Source organism: Scyliorhinus torazame, chromosome 12, assembly GCF_047496885.1.
Source record: "Scyliorhinus torazame isolate Kashiwa2021f chromosome 12, sScyTor2.1, whole genome shotgun sequence".
NCBI classification, from domain to species: domain Eukaryota; kingdom Metazoa; phylum Chordata; class Chondrichthyes; order Carcharhiniformes; family Scyliorhinidae; genus Scyliorhinus; species Scyliorhinus torazame.
The window spans coordinates 204,870,430-204,887,529 of record NC_092718.1 but is presented as its reverse complement, the minus strand read 5'-3'; the positions used below and the strand labels follow the sequence as shown (position 1 = coordinate 204,887,529).

The window sequence follows — 17,100 nt, the reverse complement described above, 5'->3', positions numbered from 1 at the left end:
GCCTGGCGGGACTCTATCGACAGGGGAAAGGCTGTGGATTGGATCAGGGGACGGGCCTTGTCTGCATAGTTGGGGACCCACTGGGCATAGTAAGAGAAAAACCCTAGGCAGCGCTTCAGGGCCTTGGAGCAGTGAGGGAGGGGGAACTCCATAAGGGGGCGCATGCGTTCAGGGTAGGAGCCTATAACTCCATTTCGCACTACGTAGCTGAGGATGGCTAGGCGGTCGGTGCTAAACACGCATTTATCCTTGTTATATGTAAGGTTAAGGATCTTTGCGGTCTGGAGGAATTTTCGGAGGTTGGTGTCGTGGTCCTGCTGGTCATGGCCGCAGATGGTGACATTATCGAGATACGGGAATGTTGCCCGTAAACCGTACCGGTCAACCATTCGGTCCATCTCGCGCTGGAAGACCGAGACCCCGTTAGTGACACTGAAGGGAACCCTTAAGAAGTGATAGAGCCGCCCATCTGCCTCGAAGGCAGTGTATTTGCGCTCGCTAATGCGGATGGGGAGCTGGTGGTAGGCGGACTTAAGATCCACCGTGGAGAAGACCTTGTAATGCGCGATCCTGTTTACCAGGTCAGATATGCGGGGAAGAGGGTACGCGTCCAGCTGCGTAAACCTGTTGATGGTCTGACTGCAGTCGATGACCATCCTATGCTTCTCCCCGGTCTTTACCACCACTATTTGAGCTCTCCAGGGACTGTTGCTAGCTTCAATGACTCCTTCCCTCAGTAGCCTTTGGACCTGCGACCTAATAAAGATCCGATTCTGGGCACTGTACCGTCTGCTCCTGGTGGCGATGGGTTTGCAATCCGGGGTGAGGTTCGCAAACAGGGAAGGCAGATCGACCTTGAGGATCGCGAGACCGCAGAGAGTGAGGGGGTGTATAGGGCCGCCGAATTTGAAAGTTAGACTTTGGAGATTACACTGGAAGTCTAAACCTAGGAGTGTGGCCGCGCAGAGGTGGGGAAGGACGTAGAGCCGGTAATTTTTAAACTCCCTTCCCTGGACTGTGAGGTTTGCTACACAAAAACCCTTTATCTCTACTGAGTGGGAACCGGAGGCCAGGGAGATTTTTTGATTAACGGGGTGGACGAGGAGAGAACAGCGCCTTACCGTGTCAGGGTGTATGAAGCTCTCCATGCTCCCAGAGTCGATTAAGCAGGACGTCTCGTGCCCGTTGATTAGTACTGTTGTTGTAGCTGGTGAGAGTGTTCGAGGCCGGGACTGGTCCAGGGTCACCGAGGCTAATCGCAGCAGTTGAGTGTTCTCTTCGGGCGGTGTGCGGTCAGCCGAGCTGGGGTCCTGGGAGTCCATCCAAGATAGCGGCTCCCATTGGTCGCACATGGCTGGGGGTGCATAAAATGGCGGCGCCCATCCATCGAACATGGTGTCTGCGGGACAAGATGGCGGCGCCCAGGGGCCGCACGTGGCCCTGGAGGAGGAAGATGGCGGTGACCGCTGGCTTCACGGGGACCGTGGAGAGATTTGTGGTGGCGGTCCGCATTCGCCGCCGGAGACCGCGGTGACTGCACGGCCTGGCATACCACCACGAGGTGGCCCTTTTTACCGCATCCCTTGCAGGTGGATGCGCGGGCCGGGCAGCGCTGCTGGGAGTGCTTGGCCTGCCCGCAAAAGTAGCAGCGGGGCCCCCCGGGGTTGCCAGGCCGCCTTGCAGCACAAGCTTGTGGGGGGATGGGGGATGTCCCGGGGTCGGCTGTGGAGGGGTTCCACGCTGCCCAGGGGGCTGCCGCACGGTCGGGAACGTAAGCGCGGGCATTTCTAGAGGCCACATCCAGGGAGCCTGCAAGGGCCCGTGCCTCCTTGAGGCCTAGGGTGTCTTTTTCCAGTAATCGCTGGCGGATTTGGGAGGACAGCATACCTGCCACGAAAGCGTCCCGGATCAAGAGTTTTGTGTGGTCGCTCGCCGAAACTTGCGGGCAGTTGCAGTTTCTCCCTAGCACCAGGAACGCACGGTAGAATTCTTCCAGCGATTCCCCAGGGATTTGTTGCCTCCTTGCTAGCAGATGTCGGGCGTAGACCAGGTTTACCGGGCGAATATTATGTCCTTTTAGCAGCTCCATTGCTGCATTGAAGTCCTCGTCCTCGATGAGGGTGTAAATTTCCGGGCTCACCCTCGAGTGCAGGACTTGCAATTTCTGTTCTCCCGTGGGTGTGTTTTCGGCCGTTCCGAGATATCCTTTAAAACACGCCAGCCAGTGCTTGAAGATTGCCGCTGAGTTTGCCGCATGGGGGCTGAGTTGCAGACACTCCAGCTTGATTTGGAGCTCCATCCTTTTAAATCTAGCTTATTAAATTGATGCACGATCAATGACCACTAAAGCGAGGCTGTAGTCCAACTGAAGGCTTTAATAAGCCAGATGTTTCCCCCAGCAGCTCATGTACAGAATGAAGGCTGCTGTGGCGGCACGGGCTCTTATACCCCGCCTTGCAGGGCAGAGCTACCATACAGCTTGACCAATAGGAAACATACAATATCTACCAATGGTGTTCCAGCATTACCAGGTACCATAATACCTCTACACAGACTACCACAAGGCATTGATCTCATTTTTGATGCCCAATTAGCCTAACCCTCCACTTTTAATATTTATATATCTGTCGAAGATTTTTGGATTCCCATTTATGTTCCTTGTCATTCTCTTTTCATACTTTCTTTTTGACTCTCATTTCCTTCTTCACTTCCCCTCTGAACTTTCTGTTTTAAGCCTGGTTCATGCATATTATTAACCTGACACACCCTTTTACTGCTTCTTCTTGCTCTCCATCACTCTCGTCATATAAAGACTTCTGGCTCTGTTTTTCCTATGTTGGGAATGTACCTCAAACTGCATCTAAACCATCTCCCTCTTCAAAGACAGTCCTTCATTACATTACAGATTTGTTTCTCAGTCTTTCATTCCAATTTATCTGGGAATGGTCTGGTTTTCAACCCATTGATATTGGCCCATCCTTCAATTAAATATTCTTCTTAATTATTGATTATTTCTTAATTGCTTGATAAGGCTCTCAGAACTCCTAAGTCCACTTTGATTGAGGCGTGGTCCTGAAATGCAACAGGTGATTTCAGTTTCGACTGAATCAGTTCTAAGGTATTTCTCTTTTTTGTTTATTTATCTGTCTTGCATAGTCCTCAGTTTTATTCAGTGTTTCTGTCATTAGCACTCCTTTTTGGTGGCTTTAGTCAAGGTATAGAATATAGGATAGACCCAGCAAAGTAAACTTTGCACCAACCATTGAGTTATTCAGAATTCTGCAAAATATTGCCTGCCTTTGAGTCCATCGACCTGGTTACACCTGAGCAGATAAGACAAAAATAACAGTCAGGGTTATACAGATATGCTGTGGAAAGAAAACACAAATACTAAAGTTAGCCAAGAGGGATGCATTGTGAAACCAGTCAGCTTATTTTTTCCTATTCAATTGCAGGAATAGAAATAAATATTGCACTGGAAATTTAAACAAGAAATAGAAAGTTCTGGATAGGACATCTATTCGCATCATTCATGTTCATGAGAACTAATGATGAAGGGTTTTGCTTATTTCTGTGGTAATTAAAGTAAGCCTTTTAAACTGTTTATTTTCTGGCATTCTGTGCTGCTTTTCTCTTGCCCTTTCCGGCAGTTTCTTTGCCGATTTCACCAATTTTTGTTTGCTTTCTCTTTGCCATTCTCTTTAGTCACATTTTTATAATGGGTGTGACAACTTTGTCTTCCAATTTGGCTTTGGTGGTCAGGTACATTACATTTTTCTCAACAGTACGTGCCTGATAGTGATGTGCAGCAAATGCAGATCAAATTTGACTTGCTGATATCATTCCAGCAACTGTAGAGGATGCTATGTGCCAGTGTAATCTGCATTAAATTTGTTGTTCAATACATGCTTTCTTACAAATGCCAGCATATTCTGAATGTTGTGTTGCAGCATGCAAAGTTGTACAAATCAGAATTGTTCGATGCTTTTAATATTATTTGCTGGCAACCATAGACCTAATAATTTGAAAAGCAGCTAAAGATTGGTCAACAAATTGGAAACACAGGCCGAAAATTCAGGTTATTCTAATCAGAATCCATAAAAATGTGTGCACATAATGACGTATTGAATGTTAACTTTACTGTCTTTATATTCTCTAGGTATTAACATACAGTTTGAAGAAGAAACATGGACGTGGAAAATATTAGAGCTGGCATTATTTATAGAAATTAGTGCAATAGTTTAATTTACTGTATGCCTAATATTTGAAATGTTAATAATTGACTGACTCTAGGAAATAAGATGAATGACTGTGTGCGCCTTTTCTCTCTTCTACATTTTCCCTTACTTGAATTTTAATTACTCATGCTCCTTGTAGCCAACTTCAGCAACACGTCCATCAGTATGAACAAGTTCAAGAAAATAGGAGGTTTTCTCATGGCTCTAATATCAGGGGGCAAAGCAATAAAAACAGCTGGAAGTAAGTGAGTTAAAAGTTTATGATAACATTTGAGTGTTAAACACTAATAGGTTGGGGATTGACATATTTGTACTGATTATTGTTTGTTTTTGCTGGGTGTAAATTTGGGAGAAAATGTGAAAAAGGAGGAGAATAAAAAATATTTTAAAAAACACTAATAGGAATTTATATTTTCCGATGTAATCAGCAAACTTAATATTGAATATGTACATCTTCCTCACAGATTCATAATACACCATTCTATCATTTGGTTAGAGGATGGGTTAGAGGATGGATCCAAACAATGGAAATGGACTTGCTTTCTGTTAAACTTTGGAGTTTGTTTTGCAACTGAGAAACAGGTGCAAGAAGGGGCGAAGGGCTCTCAACAGGAGCATGTTCAGGGAGTAATTATCTTACCTGCACCTTAGTGAGAAACAATGTTTCATACGTCAGTGCTTCAGTAAGCATGTCCTCTTTGAGATCTGTCACCTGCTGCAAGGTCAAAACAGAGGGAAGACAACATCACCACTGTTTGTGAAGGTGACTCCTAAGCAGTGCTACTGTTTTGGCTGCAGCATAACTGCTGGAAGGCAACAGACCTTCAGGGGCAGTGGGGAGGCAGTCAGATGGCCTTGAAGGCTGACTTCAAGCAGATGTGGTCTTAGAAGACCAGGCTTTTGACTACATCATTTAGGTATGGGTGACAGCAGTCGGGGCTGGTGGGCTGACAGGCAACAGCAATGGCCTTAGTGGAATGGCTCAGCAATTAAAGGATGTATGCTGTCAGTAAGAGATGACTCAATTGAAACATTTAGGGCGCGATTTCCGTGTTGCACCCGGCACAGATCTGGGAACGCTGGTTAAATAGCAGTAAAGGCCAAAATCGAGATTCGCACATGCCGCAGATCAGTTTGACATTTAACTGGCCATCTCCTGATGGCAAGTTCCGGATCTCACCCAAATATGGCGAACATATCATTGACACTAATTTGCATAATTTTCCACCTCATTTGCGAGTTGAAATCAAATGCTCTGGTGTGCACAAGCACCGGCTCCCCAACGAAGTCTCACGCGGGCATCGTTTAGCATTCCTTTTTATAAATGTGAAGCTGCCGCAATGGTTGCTGAGGAGGTGAGTAGCTATTTCCATTTTTCTGACATGCAGCTCGGGGCAGGGTGGAGGAGTTGAGGATCTTTTCTTCTGAGAGGCCGTCAAACCATCTTTAAATATTCTGGATACCCAAAACAGGGGCAACTACAGCTGCTGCCTGTCTGCCCTACCAAACATCTCCAGGACAGAGCCCTGCTCTTGGTTCTATGCTGACGGTCACTTTAACTCCCTGATTGTCAGTGCCTCTCCTTCTCCAATTCCTTACAGATACGAAGATGAATTGTGGTGTCGCGAAGGTTCTGCAGAGTATGCTCTTGTAATGCTGATGGCAGCCCAGGCGGCCAGGCGCCAGAGAAGGCAGCAGCTTGATGTAGGCGGTGCCCCATGCACAGGGGACCGCTGCAAACTCTTGACGACCTGCCCGCACATCAGGCCGAGGAGAAACTTCAGGGAGGACGCCCGCAACGGCCCAAGGTGTACAGGCGTAATTGGTCTTTTGAGGAGATGACAAACAGCATGTGCCGCAGGAGACTGCATCTCAATAAAAAGACAGTGCAGCAGCTGTGCCACGCCCTCGCGGACTTGGCATCCCGTGGAGGAGGAGGACACCCACTCCCGGTGGTCGTGAAGGTCAACGCAGCCCTGAACCTCTATGCCTCCCATTTGTTCTAGGCTTGGGGACTTGTGCAACATTTCACAAGCTACAGCCCAGAAGTGCATCCGTGAGGTCGCGGATGCCTGTGCAGCTGACTATATCAAATTTGAGCTGGACCAAGCCCACCAAGTTGCCCGGGCCTTGGGATTCTCTGCTATCACCTCAGGTCCAAAGGGTAATTGATGGAATGCATGTAGCATTGTGCACACCAGAGCATCAGCCACTGCTCTTCATTAACAGGATGAATGTTGAACTCGTGTGAGTCACCACCTCCGGACCATGCACGTGTGCATGCTTCCCAGGAAGTGTGTGTGACAGCTCATCCTGGGACACTCAGAGATCCTTGGTGTCTTTGAGGATCACCCCAGGTTGACGGGTTGGCTCTTGGGGGATATGGGCTGAGGTCCTGACTGATGACGCCAGTGCGGAGGCGGAGGCCAGAGACTGAGGCGGAGGACCAGGGAGGCCCTCATCATCACAGGCTTCTCATAGGATGAGGCTTTGTCTGTCAACTCACCCCTTTCCACACCCCCAGTCCTCTCTCCCCCCCCCCCCCCCCCACCCCTTCTCTTCCCCCCATAAAACTGTACTGTTCCACCCTGCAAGGTCAGTGTAACATCACCCCAGGGTAATGGACCTGTGTTGGCATTGTCAACGGGTCAAGATACAAGGCAGGAGAATGATGATCACTCGTTGTGAGGTAGCCCTGGTGCTCCTCAGTTTATGCCAAAGTCTGACTCCTGTCTTTCTGCTGACAGTACACTCACATCCATCCTCTGAACGGGGTCTGCATCGGGGGTGTTTGACCTTGGACCACTGTGCTGGGGGCGGGGGGGGGGGGGGCCCTGGGAACAGAGGGCAACAGTGGGGGGGGGGGGGCCCTGGGAACAGAGGGCAACAGTGGATTGGGGTGCCGGTAGGCCCGCTTTGAAGATTACTGTGACAGAAGCTTCAGATGTGTCAGGTGTAACATGTTTTAATCGTGAACATTGGACATTTCCATTCTCCCTAGCTACAGATTGTGACCACCCCCCCCTCGCCCACTCAGTGATCCTCAATCTTCTTGATCTTATGCGGTCTACTGCTCATTCAAGGGATAGCTGGAGTGAGCACCAGAGGCCTCTGCATAATCTGGCTCTGCCACTCCTGGCGCCTCCCTGTTGTTTGCACCATGGTGTTGATGCCATCGGCAATGCTCCTCTGACTGGGGCATGCTCTGCAGTGCCTCGGAAATGTTCACCTCCGCATGGGACATGTCCTTCATTGACTGGGACATGTTGCCAAGGCCCTCAGCCATGGTCATCACAGACTGAGACATGCCTTAAGACGCTACCATTCAAGACGCTGTCCTTGTGTTGCATGCTTTCCACTGCGGTCACCATCCTAGCAGTGTGGGCCTCGGTGCCATGCATTGTTGGCATTATCTCCTGCACTCGTAGCCTTTGGTACTCTTCCAATCGGCTATACACTCACTGGAATGTCGCTGAAACCTGAATCTCACGGCTTTGTCCTAGCAACTGCATCAGCTCTAGGATAACCTTATCCAAAGGTTCTGCATCTGACTAGGACTCAGCAGAGTTCAGGGATTCAACAGACCTCCGACTGCTGACTCCCTTGGATGTTCCTGCCTCCACCTGATGTACGTCAGCAACTATGTGGTGCTCACCAGATTTTGCCCCAGAAGCCTGTCCACAAATGTTGCCCACCGAGTTGTGTGTCTCTGCGCTGGTGGAACGTGAGTGTGATAGCTGTGACGCCTCGATGGTGGTCTCCTTGGAGCTCTCCTCCGAGGTGGTCTCTTGGGTGGCGTGTGGGGAATAACTGCGAAACCCCATCAGATGGAAATCCTATGAGAGAATGGACATGTGGTCAGTGAGAAGGAAGGATCACTTTGACAGAACAACTCACTTGAGACAGACCATATGGGTGAAAGGGCAATGGATCCTCACCTCTGCGGCGCAGGCCAACTCCCTGTCGGTGACTGCTCTCTCCTGGGTTAACCCCACGGTCTCCAGGGTTCATTCCTCATAAGGGGTGAGGTCTCGGATCTCTTGTACTCTGGCCCCTGCCTTGCCTCTCCTCTCCTGCGGGGACAAAGAGAGGGCTTTGTGAGCCATGCGCCTGATGGATCAGGGAGGTCTATGGCAGGTGGCATATGTGGGCACCACAGCTGGACATGAAGGGTTCGGCAGGTGGGTGCCAGTGGGTGCTGAGGAACAAACTTCGAGATCGGATGTGGGGAGGGTGCGAGGTGTCAGCCAGTGATTTGTGTGGGGAGGGGGCTTGGGAAATTGAGGGGTGGCTGGCGGAACTGATGCCAGGAGAGAGAGGGTAGCTTACCCTTGCAGCTCGGTGGAGGTTGTTGGTCTTCTTCCAACATTGGACGCTGGTCCTCCTGGACATGCTGCCCGTACTGATAGCCAGTGCCACTGCCTCCGAGGCGGTATCGGTGACCCTGCTTCTGATCCTCTGACCCCCTCGGGGAAATAGGATATCCCTTCTCGCATCCACTCCATCCAGAAACCTGACCAGATCAGCAATGCTAAAGTGAGAAGCAGGTCTGTGCACTGCCACACTTGTGTTTGACTGGAGTGAGTGGTGAGGGAGTGTTTAAAAGCAACTCCCCCTTGTTAGCGGCAAGGCGCTGAGGTGCAAATCAGGCGAATCAGGCGGCAAGACAGCCAGTAATGGCGAGTAGTTCATGGGCGCTCATTTTCGACGATAAGTACTGTTAAATACGGGCCGTGATCTCGCCAACGTGGCTGTCGAGAAACACCCTGCCAATTGTGCCCAAAATTAAAGTTTTCCCCGTTAAATCACGCCCATAAGATCTCGACGGTCTTGACAGAGTCGATGTGGAGATGCTGTTTCCTCATACGGGAGAATCTAGGGGTCACTGTTTAAAAATAAGGATCGCATATTTAAGACAGAATTGAGCAGAAATGTTTTACTCAGAGGGTAGTGAGTCTTTGGAACTCCCTTCTTCAAAAGTCAGTGGAAGGAGAGTTTTTGAATGTTTTGATAGTAGAGGTGGATAGATTTTTGATGAACAAGGGGGTGAAAGTTACTGGGGATTGATGGAAGGTTACAGTCAGATCAGCCATGATCTTATGATCTTACCAGCCATGTCAGAGCAAAGTAGCCTATTCCTGCTCCTAGTTTTTATGTTTGTATCCTGAGAGAGAGCAGCAATCTTGTGCTCCACAGAACCACTGCCAGTCCCTTGGAATGGTGCCTCAGCAATCGTACTAACCTATTACACCCTGCAAGCTTCTTTTGTATATTAATATCTGCGGACATGATGGCAGCAATGTGAGCTTGCATGGGAATAGCAAGCTAACTTTGGCTGGGCAGAGGTCAGAGCAGCTACTGCAGCACATAGTCATTGAGTGATGTCCAGTGGCGCTGCAATGGAAACTGAGACAATTGCCATCAGATGCTTCATTTATGTGTGTGCTAATGAAGTAAGACACTGATTTCATGCTGAAAAAGACAGGCTCTGAACTTTGCGCAGACTTTGTATGAAGTTGGTGCTGAATTCCTGACATTGTACACCAGCTTTCTGACAGATGTGCCAATACACCAAATATTTCATTGTACCCACCAGCCTTCTTCTGGCCCATTGGAGTTCTCATCTGAAGACTCCACAGCAGAACATGTGTGCGACTTTGTGCTCTGGGGAGCTGGAAGATGTGCTACTCTTGCACCATGCCCTTGCTGCATGCCATTCAGTTCTTACCATATGTGCATATTGTCCGTAAGCTATCTACAAAATCAAGTACAATGTCAAGTGTCTGAGCTGGCAGCTTCAAGTGGGAGATCAAGTAGTGATGATTCTTCATCCTGACTCTTCTTACTTTTCTACTTTTAAACCATTATTTCCCCCACCAGTATCTGGCCAGGTTTCATGGGTATATGAAAAGAAAAAGGCACAAGACTAAGAGTGTGGTGAAGTCGGAAGGAGGGTGGTGGGAAAGTAATAAGTGAATGCATGCTCTATTTGCAGCTTTTGAATCAGAAGCAATTGATAAGTGAGATGTGAGAAGAAAGATTAGGTAATGCCACCATCTTCTATGATTTCAAACCTGCCTCTGGACACAGCCTCAGCAATTACGCTATTATGATAGAGAGCATAATCGCCCCGATGTGCAGAGAGTGCAGCTGCATATCTCTATCTCTAGCTGCTTAGCTGCTGCTTTCAGCTGTACGCACTTTGTTTTGCAAGAGGGAGGGAAGTGTGCCAGTGAGAATAGTGCAACAAATCCAGTATTGGCAATCAATGAACATTTTCAGAACCTGCTGAATATGCAACTTAAATCACACAAACCTTTCTGAAGCTCTGTGAATGCTTTGAGTGTTGCAGGTTTTAACAAATGATGCAACCTCTGTGCTAACACCAATAGCATCAACAAAGATCTGATGAGTGATCTGACAGCAGAGCGTCCAGGGTTTGATCTCCATCGAGAACAGTGGACTACGTTCAGCATAATCTGCACTTTCCATGCAAGTACATCACACCTCGAAAAATGGAATTTCAAGCCTAGAATGTGACTGAGGTCACCTGGTCAGACTGTTCAGTATATTGTGAATGAAAATGGTTTACAAAGATTTGGTGCATGAATCAAGGCACTTCACCTAACAACACAATGCTGTGACCTACCTGGTATCCACCTTGGACTTAGCTTTGTATAACTGCAAAATATCATTGGCAAGAAGAAGAATTTGTTTGGCTGATGTGGCTATGATAGCTATGCAAGGTCATGTGGGCATTCACCGACCATGGCCATTCGTATGAATTCATTGGACTTTTTGTGACACTAGATTCAGATCCTCGGGGCTTGCCTTTGTTGCTAACTTTTGGTTGGTTCAATTGGCTCTGTTTTATAACCTTTGCTCTCGAGTCGCCAGGTATCTTTATGATACTGCCACGAGGTACAAGTTCAAGTAATGATCAACAGCTCAATACACCAATTAGTAAGATTCAAATCAAAGCACATTTATTATACACAGTAAATCGCTAGTCATACATATATTCTACTTCTAAGCTACTTCTACAACTAGCAGGCCTATACTTAGCTACGGACTGGCCCACCAGGTCAGGGGAGCAAATGGCCTTTCGTTCGGGTTCTGAGTCTGCGGGATTCAAAAGCTGGTATGGACTGGTAACCAGGAGCGCCTATCTCGTAGCGAGCGTTGACTTGAGACTTACGGTCTTTTGGCGGCAGCTGAACCGGTCACTGTCAAGGGTTGGTTCGTGTTGCTGAGTGACCCGGTCAAGAAGGATGATTTGAACTTGGGGACTTAACTTTATAGTCCCCAGGGGCTTCCCGCCTTTCGGGGCGGACCCTGTACCTGGTTCCAAGTGATTGGACTTCGTTCCAATCGCTTGGTTCGATTTCTCCAATACTGGAGCGGTTCCCTGATCGATGGGCGGTCTTAAGGTGTCCGTTAACTTCTTTTGTGTTGGCTCCTGCTGGCGCCGAGGAGTCTGGCTTGGCCTTGTTTATCTCAAATGTTTCGATTGTTCCCGGGGATTGCTCATTAGTATGTAGATGGCTGCTACATTATTATGCAGATGGCTGCTTGTATCGATGTTGTCTGGGCTTTTGCAGAGTTTAATACACAGTAAACTTGCACCTGCTAGTTTCTGCCTGTATTGGCTGAATTTCCCTTCAGCCTTTGCTGTTCTCCATTTTACGTCGGGAGTTGGCCAACCCAGGTGGCTACACCTTTGCTTTGATTGTACCGGCCAATTGATGCCACTGCCTTCTATGAGTTTGTCTGGAGAGCCTCCTGGTCATCTGTGGATAGACCACCACATCTGTCTTTCTCTGTACCTTCTCTGCAAAGGGCCCCCAATACAGTGGCGGAAAGTCGTGCAGCTGTTCACTCCCATGTTCCACTTTTCAGGCCAAAATCAGGAGTATAAATACTTCCAGTAACTGGTACTAGTCTCTTATAATTTCAGGCTGCCTGATAAGGCATGAGGTCATTCAGTAGCGCTGCATGCTCCAATCATATTAATTAGCAGGCAGCACAAAGTTGACATGCAGCCTGCATGGGAAACAACAGGAGTAGATTAATCTTGCTTTGTGATCCCTGCTATTGAATTTTACTCCTGGATCATTTAACTTGCAGATGGAATGCCACTCAAAGATTACTTTTTGGATTATGTTGTTTCAATTGATTTGGTGATAGAGCCAAACCTAACTCTTGATCCTTTTGGAATGTGTCAACATCAAGAGGCCGTATTTTCCTATGGGCTTTGGGATCAAATGGAGGTCCCAAGCCTGCACTTGCTGACTGTGCAGTCTTATCAGAGGTGGCCTCATAATTAGCCCCCTGTGAATTTTCTGGCCTTTTCAGGGCAGCGGGCAGGCCCTTGATGTTGCCGGCCCAATCAGGGCTGACAGGTCTGGAGGCTCAGCAGAGCAGCAGTTAGGCCTGCCTAAGGCAGGTGGGAACTGTGAGAGTGCCTCAACATGGAGGCACCCTTGGACAAAATGTTATGTGGGCCAGAGTTGTTAGACCTCACTGAGCAGAGGAGTCAACCCCGATTAATTTTGTGATCCTTCTGCTTTCAGCCTCATCATCGGGGATTGAATCTTGAGTTCCCAAGGTCCCCTGTCCTGCCTCAGCGAGGCCACCTCATTTGAGGTGCGCGGGACCAGAAAATGTGGCCATCTGTTCAAAAGTTCATTGACTCTGGCAGGACTAGAACATCCCTCCGGCGGGGAGGGGGGGAGGTGTATGAAATTCTGTCCGTAGAGTTTTCCCGAAAAATGTTATTCTCTGTTCTACTATTTGCTCTAAGATTTAGATTACATTGCAATACTTACATCTGAGAAAACACAGCCTGAAATGCGTTACAAAATAGTAACAGACTTGATGGATTAAAATGGAGTTATACAGTGCAAAAGAAGCTGCAATAATTTCTGACATGCGAGATGCAGTGATGCCTTGGGAAAAATATGAGTCTGATAATCATGAGAACATATACATCCATAAGTACTTCTGCAAGTTTTCAGTTCTTTGCTGGTGAGGGCACAGTGGCAGATAATGACAGACAACAGACGGAATCACAGCATCGCAGTTTAATTCCCTTTTGAATGCTTCAATTTAACCGGCCTCCAGTACACTCTCCGGCAAAACATTCCATACCCTAACCACTCACTGCATGAAGAATAGTCCTCATACCACTATTGCTCCTTTTACTAATTACTTTAAATCTGTGCCCTCTCATTCTCTACTCAGTCCAGACCCCTCATGATTTTGAATATCTCTATCAAATCTCCTCTCAGCCTTTTTCTTCTGAAAGGAAAATAGCCCCAACTTCTCCAATCTATCTCGCTAATCATGAGATTTATAAAATGATGACAGCAGGACAATTTCAACTGATATAGAAGCTTATCTGTTATAACCTGCCTGCTTACCACTGGTTGGGGACTAATGGCAATCCCACAATCCTTTGGGCGTATGAGCTTTCCCAATGAGGTGGGCAGAGAAATCATTAGCAGATTCCCTGCATAAATAAATCTGGCCAGTTTGGAACCGGCTAGAGGAGAGTGAGCAGCAAAGGTGTTGCTGCTGTTGTATATATATGTTATTGTAAATAAATGTTATTTCTTTCTACCCTTCAACTCGTGCTGGATTCTTTGTGGCCCTCACAAAACTGGCGATGAGGGTTAAAGTGAATAGCTGTCTACACTGCTGAAGCCACCTCCCTGGAATTTTGTTGGATACAGGTTGGAAGTTTTTTTCTATTACACCATGTCTCTGTACGGACGTTTGGATGTTTTTGACGCTGCGCTGGAAAGCTGGAACCAGTACGCACAACAGATGTGTTACTATTTCCAGGCAAACAACATCACCGAAAACGAGCACCAGGTAGTCATAATGCTCACCGCCTGCGGCCCGCATATGTTTGGGGTGATTAGGAGCCTTACGTACCCAGCTGCGATGGAATCCAAAACGTTTGGTGAACTTAGTGGGACAACATTTTAACCCAACCCCGTCAATGATAGTCCAACATTACCGGTTTAATACCGCTGAGAGGACCCCAGGAGAATCCCTTGCCGAGTTTCTATCCAGGCTACGCAGGATTGCGGAGTACTGTGACTATGGTGAGACCTTGTCAGAAATGTTACGCGACCATTTGGTTTGCAGTATTAACAATGCGGCCACGCAGAGAAAGTTGTTAGCTGAGCCAACATTGACTTTTCAACAGGCCATTCAAATAGTATTGTCCCGAGAGAGCACAGAACTGGGAGTGCAGAAGCTACAGGGAATGGAGGTGCATGCTTTGGGGCGCAACCCCTTCCGTCCAAAAGCGCCCCCCCCGCACCCCTGCGGTACCTTGGGCGAGGCGACGTCCGGATCGACGCCAGTGGCCGTCGGACATTTCTCCCCGAATGGAACCTTCTCCAGAACCAATGGTTGAGGAGCCATGTCCGTGTCAGACTTGTGGGTGCCGACCCTGTTGCGGACGCCGGTCCTGGGGGCGCCAGAGGCGCCGTCGTTCCAACTGAAACTGGGGCCAGCCCAGAGGCCGTTCCTTCCATTTGGATGAACCTGCGGCGAATACTCCAGAGCACGTGGAAACGGAGGACGACTGCCTGCAGCTGCATTGTGTGGCAGCTCCCCGTGGAGCCCCCATTAAGGTGACAGTACGAGTCAATGGTCACTCGCTTGAGATGGAGTTGGACACTGGCGCAGCGGTCTCCGTGATTGCCCAGAAGACATTCAACCGCATCAAGCAGGGTATACAGACCCTTACATTAACCGATACACAGGCCAGGTTGGCCACCTACACGGGGGAACTATTGGACATTGCCGGAACTACGATGACCCCTGTTATTTATGGATGCCAGGAGGGGCGTTTCCCACTTATCGTGGTGCCCAGCCTGTTGGGTCAGGACTGGTTGCGCCATTTGCGGCTGCAGTGGCAGCACATCCTCCAAACAGTTCCTGGAGGGTTGACTGAGGTGCAAGGACGGTAACCAGATGTATTCCAGCCCGGTTTTGGGAAAATAAAAGGGGTCGTAGCCCATATCCAAGTCGAACCAGGAGCCACGCTGCGCTATTTCCGGGCGCGCCCAGTGCCTTACGCCTTCCTCGATAAGGTAGAAGGGGAGCTCACTCATTTGGAGACTTTGGGTATTATCAGGCCCGCCCGTTTCGCTGACTGGGCAGCACCAATTGTACCTGTAATGCAGCCAGATGCCACAGTTCACTTGTGCGGCGACTATAAACTTACAGTGAATACGGCTTCTCGGCTCGACCGATATGCAATGCTTCGCATAGAGGATCTCTACGCGAAGCTTGCAGGCGGACTCTCGTTCACAAAATTAGATATGAGTTACGCCTACCTACAGTTGGAGCTGGACCCTGCCTCCCGGCCATATGTAACGATCAATACACACCGGGGCCTGTATGAATATACACGGTTGCCCTTTGGGGTATCCTCTGCCAGCGCTATTTTTCAACGCGCATGGAGGGCATTTTGAGAGGTTTACCGCATGTCGCTGTCTACTTAGACGATGTTTTGATTACAGGGACGTCGGAGCAGGAACATTTTGAAAATTTGGAGGCTATCCTTAGATGCTTTTTGGAGGCTGGAGTCCGTTTGCGTTGCACAAAGTGCGTCTTTCAGGCGAAGGAAGTAGTCTACCTGGGTTATCGGGTGGACCGCGAAGGTTTGCACCCCGTCGCGGAGAAGGAGCGTGCAATTCAACAGGAACCCCCCCGCCCCGACTGACACTTTGTATCTTCGTTCTTTTCTCGGTCTCGTAAACTATTACGTGAAGTTCCTCCCCAATCTGGCAACTACGCTGGCCCCGTTACACCTGCTAAAGAAGAATCACACCTGGGTTTGGGGTCAGCCGCAAGAAACCGCTTTCTGGTGGGTAAAACAACAATGGTCGTCGTCTGGGTTACTCACCCACTATGATCCTGGAAAGACTTTGCTCATCACATGTGCTGCATCCCGTATGGTATTGGGGCCGTCCTCTCCCACAAGATGGAGAACGGGGCCGAGCGGCCGATAGCTTTCGCCACCCGCACATTGACTGCAGCGGAAAAGAAGTACACGCAGATCGAGAAGGAGGGCCTGGCAGTGGTCTTTGTGGTGAAATGCTTCCACCAGTACGTGTATGGCCGCCACTTCAGTATCGTGAAGCCTCTGCAGGGACATTTCCGAGAGGATAAGCCAATACTGCTCATTGCTTCCACACGGATCCAACGCTGGGCTTTGTTGCTCGCTGCGTACGAGTATTCTCTGGAGCACAAACCAGGAACCCAGATAGCAAATGCCAACGCACTGAGCCGATTGCCTTTATCGACCAGCCCCATATCGACCCCCACGACCGGTGAGGTGGTTGCAACCCTAAATTTTATGGACGCCTTGCCTGTCACGGCATCACAGATCCGTGAGTGGACCCAGGCGGAGCCAGTCCTGTCAAAGGTTCGGCACATAGTCCTGTATGGTGGGCAGCATAGACTGCTCCCAGGCGAGTTGCGGGCATTTTCCTCCCAAGCTGTCAGAATTTAGCGTGCATGATGGTATCCTCTTGTGGGGGACGCGTGTGATTGTCCCGGAAAAAGTACAGGAGCTGATACTAAGAGACTTGCACAATGGGCATCCGGGTGTGACCAAAATGAAAATGTTGGCCTGGAGTTATGTCTGGTGGCCAGGCCTCGACACCGACATTGAGAAGGTGGCCCAAACCTGCTCCATTTGCCAGGAGCATCAGAAGCTTCCGCCGGCCGTGCCCCTACATCACTGGGAATGGCCTGGGCGGCCTTGGGCGCACTTGCATGCAGACTTCGCTGGCCCTTTTCAAGGATCCATGTTCCTTCTATTAATCGATGCCCA

At 49.0% G+C, this 17,100-nt stretch overlaps 1 protein-coding gene across 3 annotated transcripts in view; it reads left to right on the top strand.

Annotated features, from left to right (window-relative positions):
* The window catches only part of spata22 (spermatogenesis associated 22), a 168,651-nt gene that overhangs the window by 45,008 nt on the left and 106,543 nt on the right, over positions 1-17,100 (top strand). For all 3 annotated transcript variants that reach the window (XM_072469744.1, XM_072469746.1, XM_072469747.1), the window contains exon 5: positions 4,378-4,479. In XM_072469744.1, coding sequence (XP_072325845.1) covers positions 4,378-4,479 — 102 coding nt within the window. The remainder of the gene's footprint in view (positions 1-4,377; positions 4,480-17,100) is intronic.